At 41.3% G+C, this 22122-nt stretch overlaps 1 protein-coding gene across 2 annotated transcripts in view; it reads right to left on the bottom strand.

Moving 5' to 3' along the window:
• LOC133407389 (A disintegrin and metalloproteinase with thrombospondin motifs 2-like) overlaps positions 1-22122 on the bottom strand; it is a 155967-nt gene that overhangs the window by 69804 nt on the left and 64041 nt on the right. For both annotated transcript variants that reach the window (XR_009769162.1, XM_061685210.1), the window contains exon 3: positions 18153-18324. Coding sequence is in view for 1 of the 2 variants with exons in the window: in XM_061685210.1 (XP_061541194.1) it covers positions 18153-18324 (172 nt within the window). In the remaining variant the exon portion in view is untranslated. The remainder of the gene's footprint in view (positions 1-18152; positions 18325-22122) is intronic.

The raw sequence follows: 22122 nt of genomic DNA, 5'->3' as shown, positions 1-22122 counted from the left end.
TCACTCGATCAACCCAGGCGGCACGGTGGCCGACTGGTTAGAACATCTGCCTCACAGTTCTAATGTCCCAGATTCAAATACAGCCTCCCTGTGTGGAGTTTGCATGTTCTCCCCGTGCCTGCGTGGGTTTTCTCCGGGTACTCCGGTTTCCTCCCACTTTCCAAAAATATGCTTGGAAGGTTAACTGAAGACTAAGTAGTCTGTAGGCGTGTATGTGAGTTCGAACGGTTGTTTGTCTATATCTGCCCTACGGTTGGCTGGAACTAGTTGAGGGTGTACGCCACCTCTTGTCCGAAGTCAGCTGAGATACTGTAGGTGCCAGCACAGCCATGACCCGAGTGTGGATAAGCGCTACAGAATGGATGGATGGATGGTTAGACCAGCAACGTTCCAGGGGAGACAAGACCTGGTGCAGTCCTGGGATGATCGAGTGTCCCCCGAAATGGAGTGGCCTCATGATACCAAATGGATTATTAATAAAAGAAAAAAATTAAAAACATAAAAGCTGAGATAATAGTTGTGTTGAACTCTTTTTAAAGGTTAAAGATTAGATTTTTAAAATAAAATTATTTCAATTCAGCCTTTTTTCTCTAGGTCCTAAATTTGAATAGGTAAAAAAAAAAAAAGAATATCGATATCAACTGATATGAAATACTTATACATACACTTTTCAGCCATACCGCCCAGCCCCATTTGAAAATAATTTGCAAAACATTTGCAAAGACTGAGAAATACTGTATGTAGTACTGAATTTTGGAGCTACTTTATAACAAACTGTTTTTCACCATTTCAGTTTTCCTTCGTTTTTGGGGGTGTTTAAAACAGGGCCCAGTGACACAGATGGGGTCCGGCATGAGTCGTCTCTCCCTCACTATATTAGAACTTGAGTGCTTTGTTCACATCAGTGGTTATCTTGTGCAATTGTCACATACAGTTAGTTAGTTAGCTATGTATACAAAAGGAAAATGCATCTTCGCTTTATATCGTCCACAGGGATAGCTGCTTCAGAGCTTCTCACTGTCGGCCATCAGTGAGCGCATGTCACGGAGAGAAAGGCTGAAGAGTAACGGGAAAAAATGAAGTCATAGTTCACAGCCAGCATGTGGACAGGGCTTCGGTTTGGTGTGGTCGCTTTAGAGCGCCTTGTTGTTGGCCAATAATGTGCATACACCATAAAGAGAAAGAATGTAGAGGGGGAGACAAAAAGTCAGAAAAAAGGACAACTTCTATCCATGTCCTGTGAACAGGGAGGGGAGGTTATTGTGGAAGATCAGGACATGCTCGCATGATGACACGAAGCCAGAACTTTGTCAGCTGGATTCACTCTGACATCTGAGCAATGACATGAAATAGCAGGAAAGAGTAAGATCACAGAGGTGACACATGTTCTATGCCACGGAATTGAGCTAACTTGTTTTTCTGGGATCAGCAAATTTGTACTTTCACTGTGCACAGTGGATGTATCCCTTGTCATCACTGCAGCGATGGCACTTGTGTATGTTAGGTAAGGTGTTTTTCCACATCCAGTTGTTCTGTTAATGCACAAGAATCAAACACATACATAGAAGTACAAAGTGGCGCGAGTGTCACCACAGTTGCAGAAAACACCTTTGCATTAGTGACAAAGTAAGTAAGTACATTTTGAATTTTATAGTGCGTTCATAAGATGTACAGTCACTTTTCTACTTCTCACAGCAGGGGAATGAAAGCAAGCCTGATTTGATATCTTTTGATTTTGATTTGGTGATGAGTAAATAATCAGCAATGCACTCATAAAAATATGTTTTATACAACTTTGCATCATTATGCATAGCATAATTTGAATAATAATGTATTTTTGTACATAAATGAATGCTCTCTATTGCTGTTGTTATTGCTTGTTTCTGTATGCAACACACAAATCCTTCCGACATTTGATTTTACTTGGACAGATACCTCATTGTGTAATTGCAATTAATGATCTGAAATCATGATCTTCTTTTACTTCTCTCGACTTGATGCTTCATCAGGCTTACGAGAAAAGGATGATATTCGCTGATGGTATAAATATGATCACGTTAACCCCTTGCCACAAATGTAATGTTACAGTCATTGCTGCATACTGGCACATACTATAAATGTCAGTATGTACAGTACAACCACAAAATGACTCCAAAGCAGATCTGACAGCTATGCTGGTCTATGGGGTCCAGTAAACATAATCACATTTGCATTTGAGTTTCCTCCAATGCCTTTTTATTTGAACTGAAACTCATCTGCTTAGTTTGCGCTAACAATAAATTCACTTGAGACTCATACTAATGTCTTTCTCGCAAATAAGAGTAAACATTAATAAACTGTTCTTCTGTCATTTCAAATATTGTTCATAAATGCAAACTGATCAGAGCTGGGTTGAGACCTCTGTTGGAACATCACTGTGTGGAGTTTGCATATCCATATTTATGAATTGTTATAGAAATAAATACATAAATTTTACACTTTAAAAATAGCACTTTAGACTACATAAACTGGTGTATTTTCCAGCGATATCACATTGACCAAAGGCATAGTGTACCTTGTAGTAGGGACCGACCGAGATGGATCTTTAAAGGCCAATGCCGATTCCGATATTTGTCAAAATAAAAATTATGAGAAGTGATTAATCAGCAGATAAATAAATAAAAATATATACAGTGGAAACTCGATTTAACCGACTAAAGGGGGGTGGGCTTTGGCCGTTACAGCCGATTGTCCGTTTCCTGGAAGCCTTTTTTATTTTGTGGCCTAAAAACTCATACAGTACAAATTTATTGTTTTGTACTTTTTTCGTTGCCTAAAACACACAATACAGTGCACAAATATAAAAACAATCTCGAAAATATTTAGTTTATTCAAACCCACCTCCTCCCAGGATCAAACCCGGGCCAGCGGCGCATGCACATTGCTAATTTCCATGCGTCCCTGGGACACGTGGAAATTAGTCATGTGCTCTTAAACACGGCGGCCGGGTTCAGTCCCCATTAGGAGATATTGTATATTGCGCGTTTATAAGTCAAATCTCATAGTGCCTACCTGTCGCCAAGTAGGCACGTCTGTTAGCAGGATCTACTCTTCATATATCGGTGCATGGAGGGGGGTGGTCATGGCGTGCTAGTAGAACATTGTTGACGGTAATTTTGATGAGCCGCGAGGTTCGCAGCTTCCTGTTTTTCACCTACTTTACGACTGGATGTCATAGAGAAGGGCTTGACAAAAAAACTGTACAGTATGCTGTAGGAAACTTTGCACGTTCCAGAGACGTGTGCATGGCAAGCGCTGTCATGTGAATAGGTAGATACGAGAACTGTGTACCTACGGCAACGCTAAACAAATTTCCTTGCATTGATTTTGATGACAGTCCAACATGGCCGCCACGTAGGAACGTCTGCTGGCCGGATCTAGTCTTCATACTGTATATCTGTGACAACAGCGGCAACCCGTAAATATATGTCCCAGTCTCTGCCCATTGATTACATACACCACAGCGCCAGTGAACCACAGCGGCCAATTCTGAAAAACGGAAGATTTAGCTGTTGAAGCAATATCATGCTCAGAAGCTTCTGCAGCACGAACATAACACGGTAAACTGCCATTGTTGTTCTAAATGTTGGCCGTTTTCACACACGGTCACGTGATCATTGGGCCATCTGTCATTGGTCATTGTCTCAGGAAAGATGCTTATTGGATTGAATGGAGTCAGACCTTCATCTAGTGGACAAAAGACACAAGGACATCATTATGAGCGATTTGAACACTGAACAGCATTTACTGTTTCATGAGAAAGTTGGAATATATTGGCATTTAATTGTCAAAACTTCAGACTATTATGGCATCAATTGAGAGAGCTTCTATAATGTAAAATCTCCTTCGAGTTAGCATAGATGAAGACAGCCTTGATAACTCCCACACTTCTCTGAGGAGTGCCAGATTTAACACACAGCGCGTGTGTGCCTGTGTGAGTGACAGTGGTGGGAGGAAGGAAGTCACACGCCATCTCATCATCCATGAGCTCCTGTCCCCTGGGTCGCCCATTACATAACAGATCCTAACACAGAACCCTGACCACCCTCAGGGAGGCCTGTTGTACGTAACCGTCGTCACCCAACACTACCCACTGCTCTCCCCTAAACCTGCATACAAGAAAACGGTACTTTAAATAACATATTATTATGTTGACATACTTAAAACAGATTTAAATCTGTAAAATGTGTTTTATCTAATCCCATCACTCAAATATAAGGCCCACAAAGGTTGGTGATCTCAAACAAGGCTTCAAATTACATTGAAATTCAATTTCATACTGCCAGTAAAGTGAAGTTACTGTATAATCCAAAACTATTTTTGATTTAAAAAAAATAAATAAAAAGTAATTTTCACCCAAGCCACGACAGGAGTATATGACAGAATGCTGATTAAGTCTATCAGCTTCTGACACATCTTGCTATATTTTTCAATATTTATTTTCTTATATTTAGTGACTATGCTATACATTCCCACGCTGGATCACTTGGTGGCACTCTAAAATAACGGCAGGCCCATATACAGTATGGACTGTACCCAGGTCGACTAAGCCATGGAGAAAGGAGAAAGCAATTGAAGCAACAATGTTGGAGGAGAAGTTGGGAAGAATCGTTTTCCCCACTTGTTCTTCTTTCAAAAAGTTTGAACGTCAAAATATTTGAGATACGCTCTTGAAGACAAAGTGGCGGGAGGGGTTTGAAAGGTAGTGCAGGGTTAGTATGTATATATATATATATATATATATGTGTGTATATATATATATATATATATATATATATATATATATATATATATATATGTATATATATATAGGCGCCACGGTGGGAGACTGGTTAGCACATATACCTCACAGTTCATATATATATATATATAGCTCCCAATTCAAGCGAAGTTGGGACGTTGTGTTAAACAAATAAAAACAGAATACAATGATTTGCAGTTCAACCTATATTTAATTGAATACACTACAGAGACAAGATATTTAATGTTCAAAATGATAAACTTGATTGTTTTTAGCAAATAATCATTAACTTGGAATTTTATGGCTGCAACACGTTCCAAGAAAGCTGGGACAGGGTTATGTTTACCACTGTGTCAAATTTTCTTTTAACAACATTCAATAAACGTTTGGGAACTGAGGACACGAATTGTTGAAGCTTTGTGGGTGGAATTCTTTCCCATTCCTGCTTAATGTACAGCTTCAGCTGTTCAACAGTCCTGGGTCTATTTTATGCTTCATAATGCACCACACATTTTCAATGGGAGACAGGTCCGGACTGGAGGCAGGCCAGTCTAGTACCCACACTCTTTTACTACGAAGCCACGCTATTGTAACAAGTGCAAAATGTGGTTTGGCATTGCCTTGCTTTGCATCAGTCCATCTTAGATGAGCTCGGGCCCAGAGAAGCCGGCGGCGTTTCTGGGTGTTGTTGATAAATGGCTTTTGCTTTGCATAGTAGAGTTTCAAGTTGCACTTACGGATGTAGCGCCAAATGTGTTTACTGACATTGGTTTTCTGAAGTATTCCTGAACCCATGTGGTGATATCCTTTACACACTGATGTCGGTTTTTGATGCAGTGCCGCTTGAGGGATCGAAGGTCACGGGATTCAATGTTGGTTTTCGGCCTTGCCGCTTACATGCAGTGATTTCTCCAGATTCTCTGAACCTTTTGATGATATTATGGAGCGTAGATGATGAAATCCCTAAATTCCTTGCAATTGTACGTTGAGGAACATTGTCCTTAAACTGTTTGACTATTTTCTCACGCACTTGTTCACAAAGAGGTGAACCTCGCCCCATCTTTGCTTGTGAATGACTGATTAATTCAGGGAAGCTCCTTTTATACCCAATCATGGCATCCACCTGTTCCCAATTAGCCTGTTCACCTGTGGGATGTTCCAAACAGGTGTTTGATGAGCATTCCTCAACGTTCTCAGTCTTTTTTGCCACCTGTCCCAGCTTTTTTGGACCGTGTTGCAGCAATAAAATTCTAAGTTAATGATTATTTGCTAAAAATAATAAAGTTTGTCAGTTTGAACATTAAATATCTTGTCTTTATAGTGTATTCAATTAAATATAGGTTGAACATGATTTGCAAATCATTGTATTCTGTTTTTATTTATGTTTAACACAACATCCCAACTTCATTGGAATTGGGATTGTATATATGAGTTTGCATGTTCTCCCCTTGCCTGTGTGGGTTTTCTCCAGGTACTCCGGTTTCCTTCTACATTCCCAAAACATGTGTGGTGTGGTAGGTTAATTGAAGACTCTAAGTTACCCGTAGGTGTGAATGTGAGTGCGAATGGTTGTTTGTTTATATGTGCCCTGCAATTGGCTGGTGTCCGGTTCCGGGTGTACCCCACCTCTCTCCCAGACTCACCTGGGATAGGCTCCAGCATGCCCGCGACAGTGTGTGTGTGTTTTATATATATATATATATATATATATACATACACACACACACACACACACACACACACACACACACAGCTGTATATATAGACCAGAAATAGACAGCGCTTCACTTAGCACCATGACTTCAATGACAGGCAGTGTATATCTGAGAACCACATGAGAGGCAGTAAGGTGCTAATCTTGTCAAAACACTATGATCGCTATGATTATAGAGGCACTATCTCCATCACAGCTGTGATAATATGATACCCCTTTATCCTTTCAAGGGTTCCCTACTTATTGTCCACTTTCTTGACAGATGCAAACCCACACAAAAATATCCAGTGTGTGGGGGCCGCTCACTGAAGCGGAGGTCTGTTAGTTCCACCCTGCTATTATGTGCACAGCCGAGCTCTGCGAAGGTGGCAACAGCAGTAGTAACATACTGAGTTACGCTCTATGGAAGGCCTGCTGGGAGCCTACTAGCAGACGAGCAGCCAGGGAGAGAACACACACGGGCAAATCCACACTGCTGGACGCACAAGCTCCATCAGTCAGTTGTTAAACTGGCTAGAAACAAAAAGTGTGCGTCCACGCATACAAACAAGACACACACATATGCTATGTGTGATAATAAGCTAGTCACCCTCTCTAGGTATCACACCAGGGAACAGAGAGGAGCTAATTTACAAAAGAGGCACCATTTCGTCAGTCATTTGGAATTATCTCTGGTTTGCAGCGTCAGATAATGAGCAGCAAACAGTCCGCTGAAAAGCATGTTTAAAGGTCCCAGGTTTGATCAAATCAACTTTTGCTAGTGTTTGTGAGTTATATTGGCTCTGTGGTGCCTCAGTAAACATGTGAAATATGAATTAACGCATTCCTGAGTTCCAGCTGTTTTTCTGCCAAGAGGCCAGAAATCAGGTCATTCGAATTTCTCCAGCTTATCTACAGTTTATCACTAGCGAAGATCTCTGCCTACCTCTCCACTCCCGAGCCAGCGCTGTCAACATAACAAACACTTGTGCTCTCACAAGTGGATCTTCTACACGGAGGCAACCAATCAAAGGAAGGAGGCGGTCTTATCCAAATCTACACAAAGCGGATACAAAACTGGGTCAAACAGAAGTAGCTGTCAGAGGGGCCTTTTCTGGACACAAAACCAAGGTGTTTTATTTCAAATGAAATTGACACTTTTATACTAACTCCACATTAGAGAGAGTCACTCTATGGAGGTCTAAAATAGTCCAAATATGGGACCTTCAAACATTGTTTAAACCAAAGTGAGTAGCACGAAATCGAAAACTCCCACTAAGAAACAGACAACATGAGCGGAATTATTCAGAATCCCTCTTAGACACATTTGAAATCTGATTGGTTTAATAAACAGTCTCACTGATAATATAGTTTGTTATATTGGCCAAAAGAAATTATTCTAAAGACCCTAACCTAGATTGCCATGGCAGCACATAGAGGCTTAAATCAAAATCCACATACACGTACTAGAAGCAGTGTAGCACAGACTAACACTACAAAATGAGATAATAGAATGTTGGAAGTAAATTATTACAATTTCATTTAATAAATAATAATTTCTTATCAATTTTAAATGCAGGTCAGTGTTCAGAAAATCTTTAGGCCAGGAGAGAACGTCTTGCTGCCCCACCACTGCATGTTCTGTCATTATTACAAACATAAAACAAGTTTCTTTACAACATGCAAGATGCACATATTGTTGTGCTGGAGATGTGTGGTCTGTTTCAGTCCACATTTAAAATTATTTTTTGAAATCATGGACATCATGTCCTCAGGGCCAAAGAGGAAAAGGACCATCCGCATTGTTATCAGTCCAAAGTTCAAAAGCCAGCATCTGTGATGGTATAGGGGTGTGTTCATGCCTATGGCGTGAGTGACTTGTAAATTGGTTTGCTGCTTCTTATGTTTATCTGATAACATCCACGCAAAATCATAAACTCCTCTGGAATGATTTGCGCCTAGTCGATAAAACATCTTAGCTAGCTCTGAGACCTGCAACTTATTTTATGTACTTTTCTCACACAGTGGGCTGTGTTTGAATATTTGTAGCGATGCACATTATTTATGACTCTTTTATTGAAAAGGCAAAAGCCCATTTTGAATCAAGCTCAGTTAAGGCTATGAAGTTTATTCTCTGGAAAATGCTTTGGATCTTCACAGTTAAAAAGTTTAGGCTCGCGCATTCAAAGGACACGGAGTACACCAACTATATATAGTGATGGAATGTTCCTCTAAAACCGCTTTTTTTAGAGTTCAAAACAGCAGCCTGACAATGTACTGGACAGACGGCTCCTGGTTTTAATCACACAGTTCAGTTCAGGGCAAAAAAGAAGATCGGAAAAGTCAGGTCCTTTTTTTCTTCAAATAAGTAGTATCATGACAACACATAAAGACTAAAATAATTAGCTGCTTGGGATTCACACTTATACTGTACACAATTATATGATTAAACAGTTGTTAAGCTCGTCTCCTTGGTTCTACCTTGATCTTGATTTCCATCTTACCTCTTTGCTCTTATACAGACAATGCGGGGACACACCTCTTAATCAATCAGTTGATTCGTGGCTAAACAAAGCTCATCAGTGCTCCCTGAATCGTCATGCTACCAATATATGTTGGACAACTGTATGCATCCCACTTTGTATCATCAGTTTCGGGAAAGCCGTTGTATGGTCCAACACGACTTTTCCCCATTGCACAAAGCAAGATTCACAAATGCATGCTTGGAGTAGTTCCGTGTGGAAGTACCTGAGAGCCTTCACCTCAACCCCAACACATTTGGGAACATTAGTGACCTCTGAATTTGTATCAATACACAAAAATGCCCTTTGGCACATTCCAATTCGATTTTTGTAGGGGGTTGACTTCAATTTCCCTTGCTTCTTTCTGGTAAACACCTAAATCAGTGTATGGGAGATAAAGTCTGCATTTTTTTCACAATTTAAAAAATCCCCAGGTGTCTTGATAACATGTATGTGATACACACATACAGTATCAAAACTTGTGGATGCAAAAAAGCAAAGAGCATAAAATATGTACTTTTTTTTCCAACATTTGCACGCATGTTCACAACAACCAATGCAGCAACACTTTAACTGTAATGATAAATATTTAAATATCCTTGACAGAAAAACTACAGTAATACATTTTGAGGAGCTTTTTTGTGATTGTGATACCAGATGAGGATGAATGGAAAAGCTCCAGTTGACCCTTTTTGCAATTCTGTAAAGGAATGTTTACACTTGGATGTGGACACTTGGCTGCAGTAGCACTACAGATACACACGGTATAGGAAACAGTATAGGAAACAAACAGAACAAAGCGTGATGAGTTTCGTCAGGGGCCAAAAGAGGGAAGTCAAATTGAGCCCTGTGGAAGTAATGAGAGATCAAAACACAGCTCAAAGAAGGGCATAAAATGGAATTCTAGGAGCGGATTAATTGACGGATGCCATCTGAATGATAAGGCCTGCCCCCTCCTTCGAGGTACTAGGACATCGATTCACACCTCCTCAGTTCATGATGCAAGGAACTGATCAATCTGTTTGCATCGTCATTTAGCCTTGCTAAATATAACCTCTTTTCCCTTTTATCTTTCGCGTGGAAATGAGTCTTGCATTCAATAACTGGCTTTGAATTAAACAGACTTTGGTGAAGGAGATCTCCAGAAATTATTGACTGATTATCAATTCATTTGCTAATGCCCCTGATTGATCCACGGGGAGGGATGCAGACAATGGAGAGGGCTGAGTTTTACACTGAGATGAATGTGAATGGCCTGACGAGCCATAATGCGTTTTCCATTGACATGACAGTGAGCGGATGTAACAGATAAAGTTGCACTCTAGGATAGTTAGGACAAATGAGGGAGAGATTTGAATGCCTGCTTGTCTGCTGCATTTCAATCAAAGTAGCAGAGTTTTTGACGTTGTCTTTAATTTATAAAATAATGCCCCACAATGAAAAAGAATCAGAATTTGTTATACAGTAATTTAAAATTTAAAAACAAAATAGATAGGTTATCTACTATGCATGTATAATACAGTTAACCCCCCCCCCCATCACAGGCAACCTTCCAGACCCACCCCCCGCAATAAGTGAAAATCTATGAAATATAAAAAAAAAAAATGTTTCATTATTTTTACTTGAAATTGTTTGAGGGTCTTAAAACACACCTTTAAAACAATACACACATTTAAACAGAATATATTGAGAGAGAGAGAGAGAGAGAGTGCAAAAGCAGTGGATGAAAAAAAATGGCAGAAATATCAAAATTAATAACACATACAGTACAAAAAAACAAGGTGTTTGCATCCCGGAAAGCTACCTGTACTATTAATTGCCTTTACTGGTTGAAAAAACAACAACAACAACAAAAAACAATAATAATAAAGAGGTATTGCACAATAATTAAATCAAAACATTGTAGTTACGGTGTCTCTCAGAGGGCCATCAAACCATATAAATGTTTCATCGCCTCCTCATATTATTACATAGACACAACAAATTGATGGATACCTAGTTTTGAAATCAGAATTCAAGGATAATAGTTTGTTCAGCTATTGTTCAAGTCACTGTAAAAAAAGGGGTTTGGTAAGCAAAAAGTGCTTGAAGTTTTGGTGAAGAGTTTAGCAAGAATCATGGAAGTTGCACCTGATTTGCTTTCGCGGGCCACATAAATTGATGTACCGGGCCGGATTTCACCCGCGGGCCTTGAGTTTGACACTTGATTTAAGGGCTCACAGAAAGTCAAGACTTTCTAAACTGTAACCCTAATATACTGTAATACAACTTCAAACAGTCGCTGCAGTACTATGATTTAGAAAAAAAAGGACATGTATATTTACTGACAATGGTCAGCTCATAGACAGAACAGCAAGCACATCGACATTACAAACAAGCAGCAACTCAGCTGTCCCATTTTACCTAACATAAACTTAGTGACGTGAGGATTCCAGCTTTCCAGGATTTAGCACGTTCGTGATCCAGCATTAGCGGGGGCCTCTTCGGATGGCTGTGCATAGAGCTTTTGCTATTGTAATATTTGATGGTGACTGTGTTGCCCAGTCTCATCTTTTGTAAAACATTAACACAAAATTGAGGCACTGCTGCTCGTTTGCTGAGAGGACCCTTCCCTCTCCTCAACAGCTGCCTTCCAGGCATCCCGTTTGTTAATGCAAATGACAAAACAACGTGACTGGCAATTAATCGATGTCAGGCTGTAACTGTTATTGCAGGTTAGTAAAGTCGACACATCGAGTAATCGGCTAATTGGTTCAACCCATAGTTTACGGGGAAATCTGCCAAATCAAATGTTGCAGTTCTCCTTTTCCAAATTGTATTAAAAACATAATCCTTGAATGTTGAATTTATCCATCCATCCATTTTCTTTACCGCTTATCCTCACGAGGGTCGCGGGCTGCTGCAGCCTATCCCAGCTATCTTCAGACGAGAGGCGGGGTACACCCTAAAGCGGTCGCCAGCCAATCACAGAGCACATAGAAACAAACAACCATTCGCACTCACATTCACACCTACGGGCAATTTAGTGTCTTCAATCAACCTACCACGCATGTTTTCGGGATGTGGGAGGAAACCGGAGTGCCCGGAGAAAACCCACCCAGGCACGGGGAGAACGTGCAATCTCCACACAGAGGGGGCCGGGATTTGAACCCCGGTCCCCACAACTGTGAGGCGGATGTGCTAACCAGTCGGCCAGCGTGCCGGCTATGTTGAATTTAATTGTATGAATTTAAGGATCTCCCTCTACGATAAGTGCTTCATGAGGTGGCCTCTGCATTCTGCGTCATACAGCAGGAGCAAAAAGTATGTGAAGCCTTTGGTCATAAAATGTGGTCTGTTCTTCATCTAAATTACGAGAATAAACAGATCTGCTTAAACTAATACCATAAAAACAATTAGGTTTTTATATTTTTATTGGAAATAACGTAAACATTCACAGGACAAGGATGAAAAAGTAAGTGAACCCTTGGATTTAATATCTGGTCAACCGTCTTTTGGCAGCAATAAGCTCCACTAAACGTTTCCATAAGTTGCAGATCAGACGAACACAAGGATCAGGATTGTTTTGGACCATTCCTCTTTACAAAACTGTTGCAGTTCAGCAAGATTCCTGGGATGTCTTGTGTGAATAACTCTCTTGAGGTCATGCCACAGCATCTCAATTGGGTTGAGGTCATGAATTCATATATAAACTTGTATAAAGCTCGAAAAGGTTGCAAACGTATCTGTAAAAGTCTTGATGTTCATCAGTCCACAATTAGACAAATTGTCTATAAATGAAGAAAGTTCAGCATTGTTGCGCCACTTCCAAGGACCCTGTAAAGAACCGTGAGATCACAGCGCAGAATGCTCAATGAGGTAAAAGCAAACCTCAAGTCTCAGCTGAAGACTTATAGAAATCACTCGCACATGCCAACATCTCTGTTAACAAATCTACCAAACGTAAAACATTAAACAAGAATGGGAGAACACCAATGATTAAGCTGTTGCTGTCTGAAAAAAAACATTGCTGTACATTTGAAGTTCGCTAAAGACACACACAGCACTAGTGGCAAAATATTCCGTATACAGATGAAACCAAAGTTCAATTGTTTGGGAGGAACACACAGTGCCATTTGTGAAGGGAAAATTGCATAGCACACCAACAACAAAACCTTATCCCAACTTTGAAGCATAGTGGAGGGAGCTTAACGGTATGGGCATGCGTTGTAACCTCAGGGCCTGGACGGCTTGCTATCATCAATAGAAAAATTAACTCTAGTTTATAAAGATATTTTGCAGAAGAACTTGAGGCCATCTGTCCAACAGTTGAAGCTCAAAAGAGGATGGGTGTTGCAACAGGACAATGATCCAATGTTTGGAGTGGCCCAGTCAAAGTCCTGACCTCAACCTGATTGAGATGCTGTTGAATGACCTCAAGACAACTATTCACACCAGACATCCCAGGAATCTTGCTGAACTGCAACAGTTTTGAAAGATGAATGGTCCAAAATTCCTCCTGATCGTTGTGCATGTCTGATCTGCAACAACAGGAAACGTTGGGTTGAGGTTATTGCTTCCAAAAATGGTCAACCAGTTATTAAATCCAAGGGTTCACTTACTTTTCCCTCGCTGTCCTGTGAATGTTATGTGAATATTATTTTCAATAGAAATAGGAAAACATTGTGTGGTATTAGTCTAAGTAGGCTGTTTGTTTATTCTTGTGATTTAGATGAAGACCAGACATGATTTTATGACCAATTTATCCAAAAATTCAAGAAATTCCAAAAGGTTCACCTAACTTTTCTTTCAAAAACAAAAGGTCACCCTCTGTTCACGAATGCTTATCTACTGTCATTGGAAATTAATATTAATTGGGAATTAGCGTTTCTATTTATAAGAGTTAATAGCAATAAGTAGTTTCAATATAATTACAGATCACAGTGTATTAAAGGTATATTTTTTTCCTGATTTTGTGGCGCCCCCGGAAGCCACGGCACCTTAGCATTCGCCTAGTTCACCGAATGGGCGAGCCGGTCTGCTCACGCATACACACCCATGCACATGTAAAGGCCTGCTACGTCCTACGCTATCGATCCACACCCCACTCTTCATTAGAAGGAAGGATGCAGAGGCAACAGGAACAGTAGGACGTTGTGTGCATGTATGTGCACAAGTTGTATGTGTGTGTATATGCATGATCAAAGAAGTTGTGTGATTACACTCTCCCTGTGTGTATGTAAGAGCATCTTCCATCCCCGTGTCGCTGTACATGGTGTGTTCAGGTGCTAGCAGCATCTGGGAGCAGATCAGCGTTACTCCACTGCAGTGTGTCCTCGCTGGGTGTTCCTATGGAAACTCTCTCCTTCTGTGTATCATTAGACATTGTAGTGTCAAATGCTCCAAGTAGGAAGACAGAAATACTCATTATAAATCTCATCTCGACTTGAGCACACACAGGATGAGAGACCCAATTGTTAGAAAACATTCTCAATGTATCTCAATGTTGTTATTATTGTTGTTGTTGTTGTTGTAATTTGCTTGTAGTGGTTTTTGGCAAAATATTAGAGGTGGCTGACATAAGGTAAGCAAAATACTCGACACCTCCTATAGGCAGCTTTTCACCACAGCAAACCAACTGTTACCAGACAAACATGAATTTATTCCCCATAATTGTGAAGTTGTTTTGGCCAAACTATCAAACACTTGCATAAAAAAATTTACAGTATAATAATGATGCAGAGTCTTACAATGAATAATAAATATATTTCTTGTTTGCAGGAGTGTTTGTGGATGTCTGTAAATAAAAGCATGCTTTACTTTCCATTTCAAAAATATTATCACCTTTGGGTTTCCCTTTAAAAGTGTCTTGTGGGAGTGCGCTGGGAGGGGGTACAGGTAAAAATGGTAAATGGACTGCACTTATATAGCGCTTTATCTACACTATCACAGTGCCCAAAGCGCTTTTCAAAGGCTCACATTCACCCATTCACACACACACATTCATACACCAATGGGCGGCTACTGCCATGCAAGGCACTGCCAGAGCCACTGGGGGCACAACGGACTGTCACTGACCAACTACTGAACCTGGCTGAGACTCATAATATCATAATTTCTATCCAGTTTTAATCACAAACATAGTACTGAGACAGCACTTTTAAGAGTAACAAATTACATCCTCATGCACGCTGACAAAGGTGAACACACGTTCTTACTCTACTTGACTTAACTGCCGCATTTGATATTTGATATTGACCATTCCGTTTTACTCGATCGGTTGCACAACTGGGTGGGTATTTGAGTACAGCGTTAAACTGGTTTCACTCTTATTTAACAAACAGATTTTTTAGTGTCCATATAAAAAATCACGACTCATCCCTCGTTCCCCTCCACTGTGGTGTCCCTCAGGGCTCCATCCTTGATCCAATAGTGTTTTCATTATACATGCTCCCTCTTGGTCAGTTGTTCAGCCACTTTCAGGAAATATCATACCATTGTTATGCTGATGATACCCAGATCTATTTCTCTGCTAAACCAAAAAACTATACCAACTCACTGCCCTCCTTGAGTGTCTAGCAGTGACCGAATAGTGGATGACTCAAAATGTTCTTCATCTGAATCCTGACAAAACTGAAGATCTTCTAATTGGTCCAAAATCTTTGTAAATGCTGCGACTCATAGTGGCTAACTTCACCAGAATATTAAATCAACTTCTAACAATCTCTGTATCATCTTCGACCAGTACATGACATTTGATCATCATGTCTCCAAACCCGTCCAGTCCTGCTTTCTTCAGTTATATATAAAAATATTTTAAAAAAAAATAAATCCACACATTTATATTTTCACGGTTAAATTACATTAAGGCGGCACGGTGGCCGACTGGTTAGTGCGTCTGCCTCACAGTTCTGAGAACCAGGGTTCAATCCCCGGGCCCGCCTGTGTGGAGTTTGCATGTTCTCCCCGTGCCTGCGTGGGTTTTCTCCGGGCACTACGGTTTCCTCCCACATCCCAAAAACATGCATGATAGGTGAATTGAAGACTCTAAATCGCCCTTAGGTGTGAAAGTGTGCGCGAATGGTTGTTTGTTTCTATGTGCCCTGTGATTGCCTGGCGACCAGTTCGGGGTGTACCCCGCCTCTCGCCCGAAGATAGCTGGGATAGGCTCCGGCATGCCCGCAACCCTAGTGAGGAGAAGCGGCTCAGAAAATGGATGGATGGATGGATGGATATTCTATAATAATCACAGAATGAATAAGTAAAAAAAGAAATATTTCTTACTGATAATCATGGGACAATTTTTTATTTTGGGACTTCATGTATAATTAAGGTGAGAACATATATGTTTTACTTCTTCTCACTCCAGAAATCAGTTACAATGTTACTTATTGTAACTGCTGCTATGTTCAGCATCAACTTCGTTTTGAGTTTCAACACGTTTGCCATGTTACTCTGCGCTTGCCTGGCGACCAGATGTTACCATGCCTCCTTACTCCAAACGTGGTATGTGCTGGATCAGGTATGGTGAGAAAGCAATACTGCGCTATCAGTGTTGCCAAATTGGCAACTTTCTAAATGATCTGTCGACTTTTCAACTCCTTTTAGCGACTTTTTTCTCTTCAAAAGCGACTCGCGACAAATCTAGCCACTTTTTCGGATGCTTTAGATACATGAAAGCACATATCACTCTGCAGTTAATGTCCTCAATAAGCAGCCGGTGCTGCCGTGATCCCCTCTGCCATCGCGAAGCATTCACAGACGGTCAGGTTCACAGCCTCTCGCAGCAGTCCCACTGCAGTCAGAGCAGAGAGGAGACCTACACACCTCCGTGTCTAGACTGCAAATGAAATGTGCATGTGCAAAGCTGCCGCTGTTTCCATCTTGGTTTACAGAGCAAGATGTAAATGTAAATGTTTCTTCACTGTCATGCAAAAATAAATCACTGCATTTGACTCACATACCCTAAACTGCGACTTGGTCCCAATCCCATCGTTCAATTTAATGAGCCAGTTAATAGATTCGGTTTGTTCATGAATGTCACAACCCTCCAGACTTTTGAATAAATTTGATACTCTAAAATGTAACAAAGCAGAACAAAAATTATTTAAATTTAAAGAAAAGAGAAGAAAGTTCATTTGCAGTTCTAATCATTTTTTAAAATTCACTAACTGTATATCAATATCATTTATCTTTAACTTTAACATTTAGCGACTTTTATGACAGCCAATAGCTACTTTCCTTATTAAGGAGTTGGTAACACCGTGCGCTATATACCCAGTTGTACAATGGCGTCAAACTCAATAGAGGTGGACTCTGCAGAAAGTTTAGTGTGCCTACCAAAGAGGGGGAGCAAGTCGATTGTGTGGATATAAATTGTCTCGAAAAAACAAGATGCTGTGCATCGTCAGGTATTGTGGGGAACCTGCCTCGCTCCTGTTGATACCTCAGGAGGTAACCTTTAGCAATACTTTAAAAAAAAACACACACAACAAAGCCATGTACAATAGTTGCGTGGCTAAACCGTCAGCGACCAGTGCTTCAACCTCAAGTCAGCAAAGTACCAGCCGTCAGGGCTCACTGAACCTTTTGAAAGTATTACTCCTTATGAACATAATTCAAAACAACAAGCGGAAATAAGTTTGTTGTGAAAGATATGATGCCCATTCGTAAATGGACAAAGTCTGGGTTTACGGCTCTGATAAGAACAATGGATAAGCAGTACAGAATTCTGTCATGAACACTTTTTAGCCAGGTTGTCATATCTGAGCTATATAAAAGATGCATACAGAGAGTTGCAGCACAGCTGAAAACAGTGGATTTTTGTTTGCAACGACACCTGTGGCCGTCCAGAAAGATTGTTCTGTATAGTTCTCAGTAGGAACTATACAGAATAACTGTCTGACTTTCTGTGCCATACACATTTTGCACTTTAGTGTGTTGTGCTGCTGTTACTGAGTGAATGTAATATTTTCATTGGTGTACAAAAAGTTTTTTTTTTCCTACTTAATATTTGTGCAGTGTCATACTCAAACATGTAAGAACACAACTAAAGACGAATGCATTTAGAGTGTGTGAGCAGGGCTAAGAGTCAGCTAAGTTAAATAGAAGCATATGGTTAAAAGAGGCAAGGGCACAGTATACACACACAAACACAGTGTGAGAGTCGCAGACTGACCTCTGAAGTGGGAGTCTCCCGCTGTGTTGTCGATGGGCACCTTCTTAATGGCTGAAGAGCGATAGACGATGTGCATCCTTCCTCCTCCTGCCTCCTCTTCCTCAATCATTCCATCGCCTCTTTCCGCAGGCTCGATAAAGTACTCGTCTTGCTCCGTCCTGATCATACCAGCCTAAAAACAAGATGAAATAAGATAAATTTGACTTAAAAAACCCCTATGATGACAAACAATTCAGGAAGATGTTTTCTCTTGCCCGGACGCGGGTAACCGGGGCCCCCCTCTGGACCACGTCCTGGAGGTGGGGCTCGAAGGCGAGCGCCTGGTGGCCGGGCCTAGCCCGAAAGGGTAATGTGGGTCCCCCTTCCCATGGGCTCACCATCTGTGATAGGAACCATAAGGGTCAGGTGTAGTGTGAGCTGGACGATGGCCGAAGGCAGGGACCTTGCAGATCCAATCCTCGGCTACAGAAGCTGGCTCTAGGTATGTGGAACGTCACCTCTCTGGCAGGGAAGGAGCCCGAGCTGGTGTGTGAGGTCGAGAAGTTCCGACTAGATATAGTCAGGCTTGCCTCCACACACAGCTTGGGCTCTGGTACCAGTCCTCTTGAGAGGGGTTGGACTCTCTTCCACACTGAAGTTGCCCACGGTGAGAGGCGCCGAGCAGGTGTGGGTATATTTATTGCCCCCCGAATCAGCTTCATTCATGTTGGCTTCATAAATTGTGATCTCTAACTCTCACTGGAGCGGTTTGCAGCCGATTGTGAAGCGGCTGGGATGAGAATCAGCACCTCCAAATCTGAGACCATGGTCCTCAGTCGGAAAAGGGTGGCGTGCCCTCTCCGGGTCGGGGATGAGATCCTGCCCCAAGTGGAGGAGTTCAAGTATCTTGGAGCCTTGTTCACGAGTGAAGGAAGAATTGAACGGGAGATCAACAGGCGGATCGGTGCAGCGTCTGCAGTGATGCGGACTTTGTATCGGTCAGTTGTGGTAAAGAAGGAGCTAAGCCGAAAGGTGAAGCTCTCGATTTACCGGTCGATCTACGTTCCTACCCTCACTTATGGTGACGAGCTGTGGGATCTCAGAGTAGAGCCGCTGCTCCTCTACATCGAGAGGAGCCAGATGAGGTGGCTTGGGCATCTGATTCGGATCCCTCCCAGACGCCTCCCCGGTGAGGTGCTCCGGGCACATCCCACCAGAAGGAGACCCCGGGGAGGACCCCGGAGATGCTGGAGAGACTACGTCTCTCAGCTGGCCTGGGAACGCCTCGGGATCCCCTCGGAGGAGCTGGAGGAAGTGGCTGGGGAGAGGGAAGTCTGAGCGTCCCTGCTAAAGTTTCATAATTGAACGCTTGTAGCATCGACAAATACCAATTGATCAAGATGTTGTTTACGTGGCTGACTGATTAGCATAGCCACTCTGGCCTCCCAGTGTGCAGTTTGTCTCTCCTTGAATTTTGTTTTACAAGTTTCACCAATGTAAACTACTAGATTTAATTTAACTCGATGAAATATGTACAAACATGGTAACTGAACGCGAGACAGTAACTGGATGAAAATGTTAAGATCATTTTGCACCTACTAGCGTATACTTTTTTTTTCAAATAATATAAAAACAGGCGGCAGGGTGGACAACTTGTTAGCGCATCTGCGTCACAATTCCGAGGACGGGGTTCAAATCCCGGCCCCGCCTGTGTGGTGTGTGCATATTCTCCCTGTGCCTGCGTGGGTTTTCTCCAGATTCCGGTTTCACATGTGTGGTAGGTTGATTGAAGACTCTAAATTGCCCATAGGTGTGTATGTGAGTGTGAATGATTGTTTGTTTATATGTGCCCTGCAATTGGCTGGCGACCAGTTCAGGGTGTACCCTGCCTCTCACCCGAAGATAGCTGGGATAGGCTCCAGCACGCCCGCGACCCTAATGAGGATAAGCATTACAGAGAATGGATGGATGGATGGAATATAAAAACAAATTGAATTTACATGATTTGTTTTGGTCACTGATGGTGAAGTGGTACACTTGCCTGATTTTGGACTGACTGGCGACCAGTTCCGGGTGCAATCCGCCTTTCACCCAAAGTCGGCTGGGATAGGCTCCAGCGCCCCACGACCCTAACCAGTATAAGCGGTGTTGAAAATGGATGGATGGATGGATGTTTAGATAGAATTAGGGTACTAAAAAATACTAATACCGCTAGCGTACTAAAATCATGTTCATCCTATTTTCTTGAGAATACAGAGCCCATTATTAAACATGCTGTGAGTAAGAAACAAATGGAAATTTGTCAAAGTTAGAAAGATGTTTAATTTGCATCCCTTAGTGGTACCTTGATTTATGAGTTCAATTAATTCTGTAACCAAGCAATTAATTCAATTCACTGTTACAGCATATAATTTTTCCCCACTGAAGTGAAGTCAAATGCCAACAATTAGTTCCAGCAACACCCAAAAAACACCAACAACATAAAAAAAGAGAATGCAAAGACAAACTGTTTTTTTTAAAATGTGATTAAGCCGAATGTAGAACAATTGTGTGTTTATATGTTCCTTCAAGGGGTGTGGCCCAGTTAGTTCTAACTCAGAAAGAAATCGCTAGTTGGGACACTCGTAAGTCAAGATACAAATGTAGGCCTATTTGAAAAAAGACAAACCAAACAAATTTCTAAATTAGGTGCCAGTATATGATGTATATAAATGAAGTGGTACTGTAGTGCATAAAGTGCCTTATGCATCCAAAGAGCAAAAAAATATGTATATGTGTGCCCCATTCACACATACAACAATAAATACACACATACAGTACAAACTACACACTTACACACTGACACACTCAAAAGAAAACCCACACTTTTCTTTTATTTGATCTCATTATGTGTACCTACCTGATGAAGTGGCCATTGATTGTATAGAAAATAGCTGTGCTTTTCTGGTGTTCAACACTGCCAGTGTTGCTACCAGAGTCACAAACTACATTCATGACCACACCAGCATAATTTCCCTGCTATGTTTAAATGCCGAATCTAAGCAGCTAATTGGCTAATTTAACAAAAACCTGAGCACTCACACAGTGCACATTTCCCCTCCCGTGGATGATGTGTGATCCTGACTGGGAGTAACATGGAACGAGAAGGAAAGTGGGTGTGCTATTGTTGTTGAGAGTCTCTCGTGTTGTGTAGCAGCTGCTTTCTGTGTCAGTGTGACCGTCGCAACAAAAAGGTGATATTACACCCTGTTGCAACACTGATTTGCTCATATATTGCTACAAAGACACACAATGGACTGACTAGATTACTATTAAGGACCTTAAATAACATACTGTACATTTTGGTGACTTCTTTTTTTTTTTAATCCAAAAGATTATAAAGATTATTTCTGGTCACTGATGGTGTAATGGTACACTCGCCTGACTTTGGAGCAGGCAGTGTGGGTTCAGTTCCCACTCAGCGACGGTGTTAATGTGAGTGCGAATGGTTTTCCATGTCTATATGTGCCCTGGGACTGACTGGCGACCAGTTCAGGGTGTAGTCCGCCTTTTGCCCGAAGTCAGCTGGGATAGGCTCCAGCGCCCCACGACCCTAACCAGGATAAGCGGTGTTGAAAATGGATGGATATTATTTCTTTAACTCTTCAAAATGATGGACCACTTAACCAATGCAGCAAACAGTACAGACTACCTATTCTCTTAATACACAACGATTATTTTCCAAGGAAATTAAAGTAAAATAAAAATAAATTCAATGAGACCAGAACCTGACAAGAAACATAGCAAGATGGGAGCAGATCTCCCTGATCTGGGTCTGTATTTTTTTTCTTGTGTTTTCGTGGACTTTTTGTATTCCCTATCACAAGGGAATCAAACAATACGTCAAGAGGAAAATGGTTTTGATGATCATTAAACTAAAAAAAAATATTGTTGGTTGGCTTTACTACTGTAGTGACAAAAGTTCCTATAACTGAATTTACTTGATAGTTAA

Source organism: Phycodurus eques, chromosome 9 (genome assembly GCF_024500275.1).
Source record: "Phycodurus eques isolate BA_2022a chromosome 9, UOR_Pequ_1.1, whole genome shotgun sequence".
NCBI lineage: Eukaryota > Metazoa > Chordata > Actinopteri > Syngnathiformes > Syngnathidae > Phycodurus > Phycodurus eques.
This window is presented reverse-complemented; position numbering and strand designations above follow the sequence as displayed.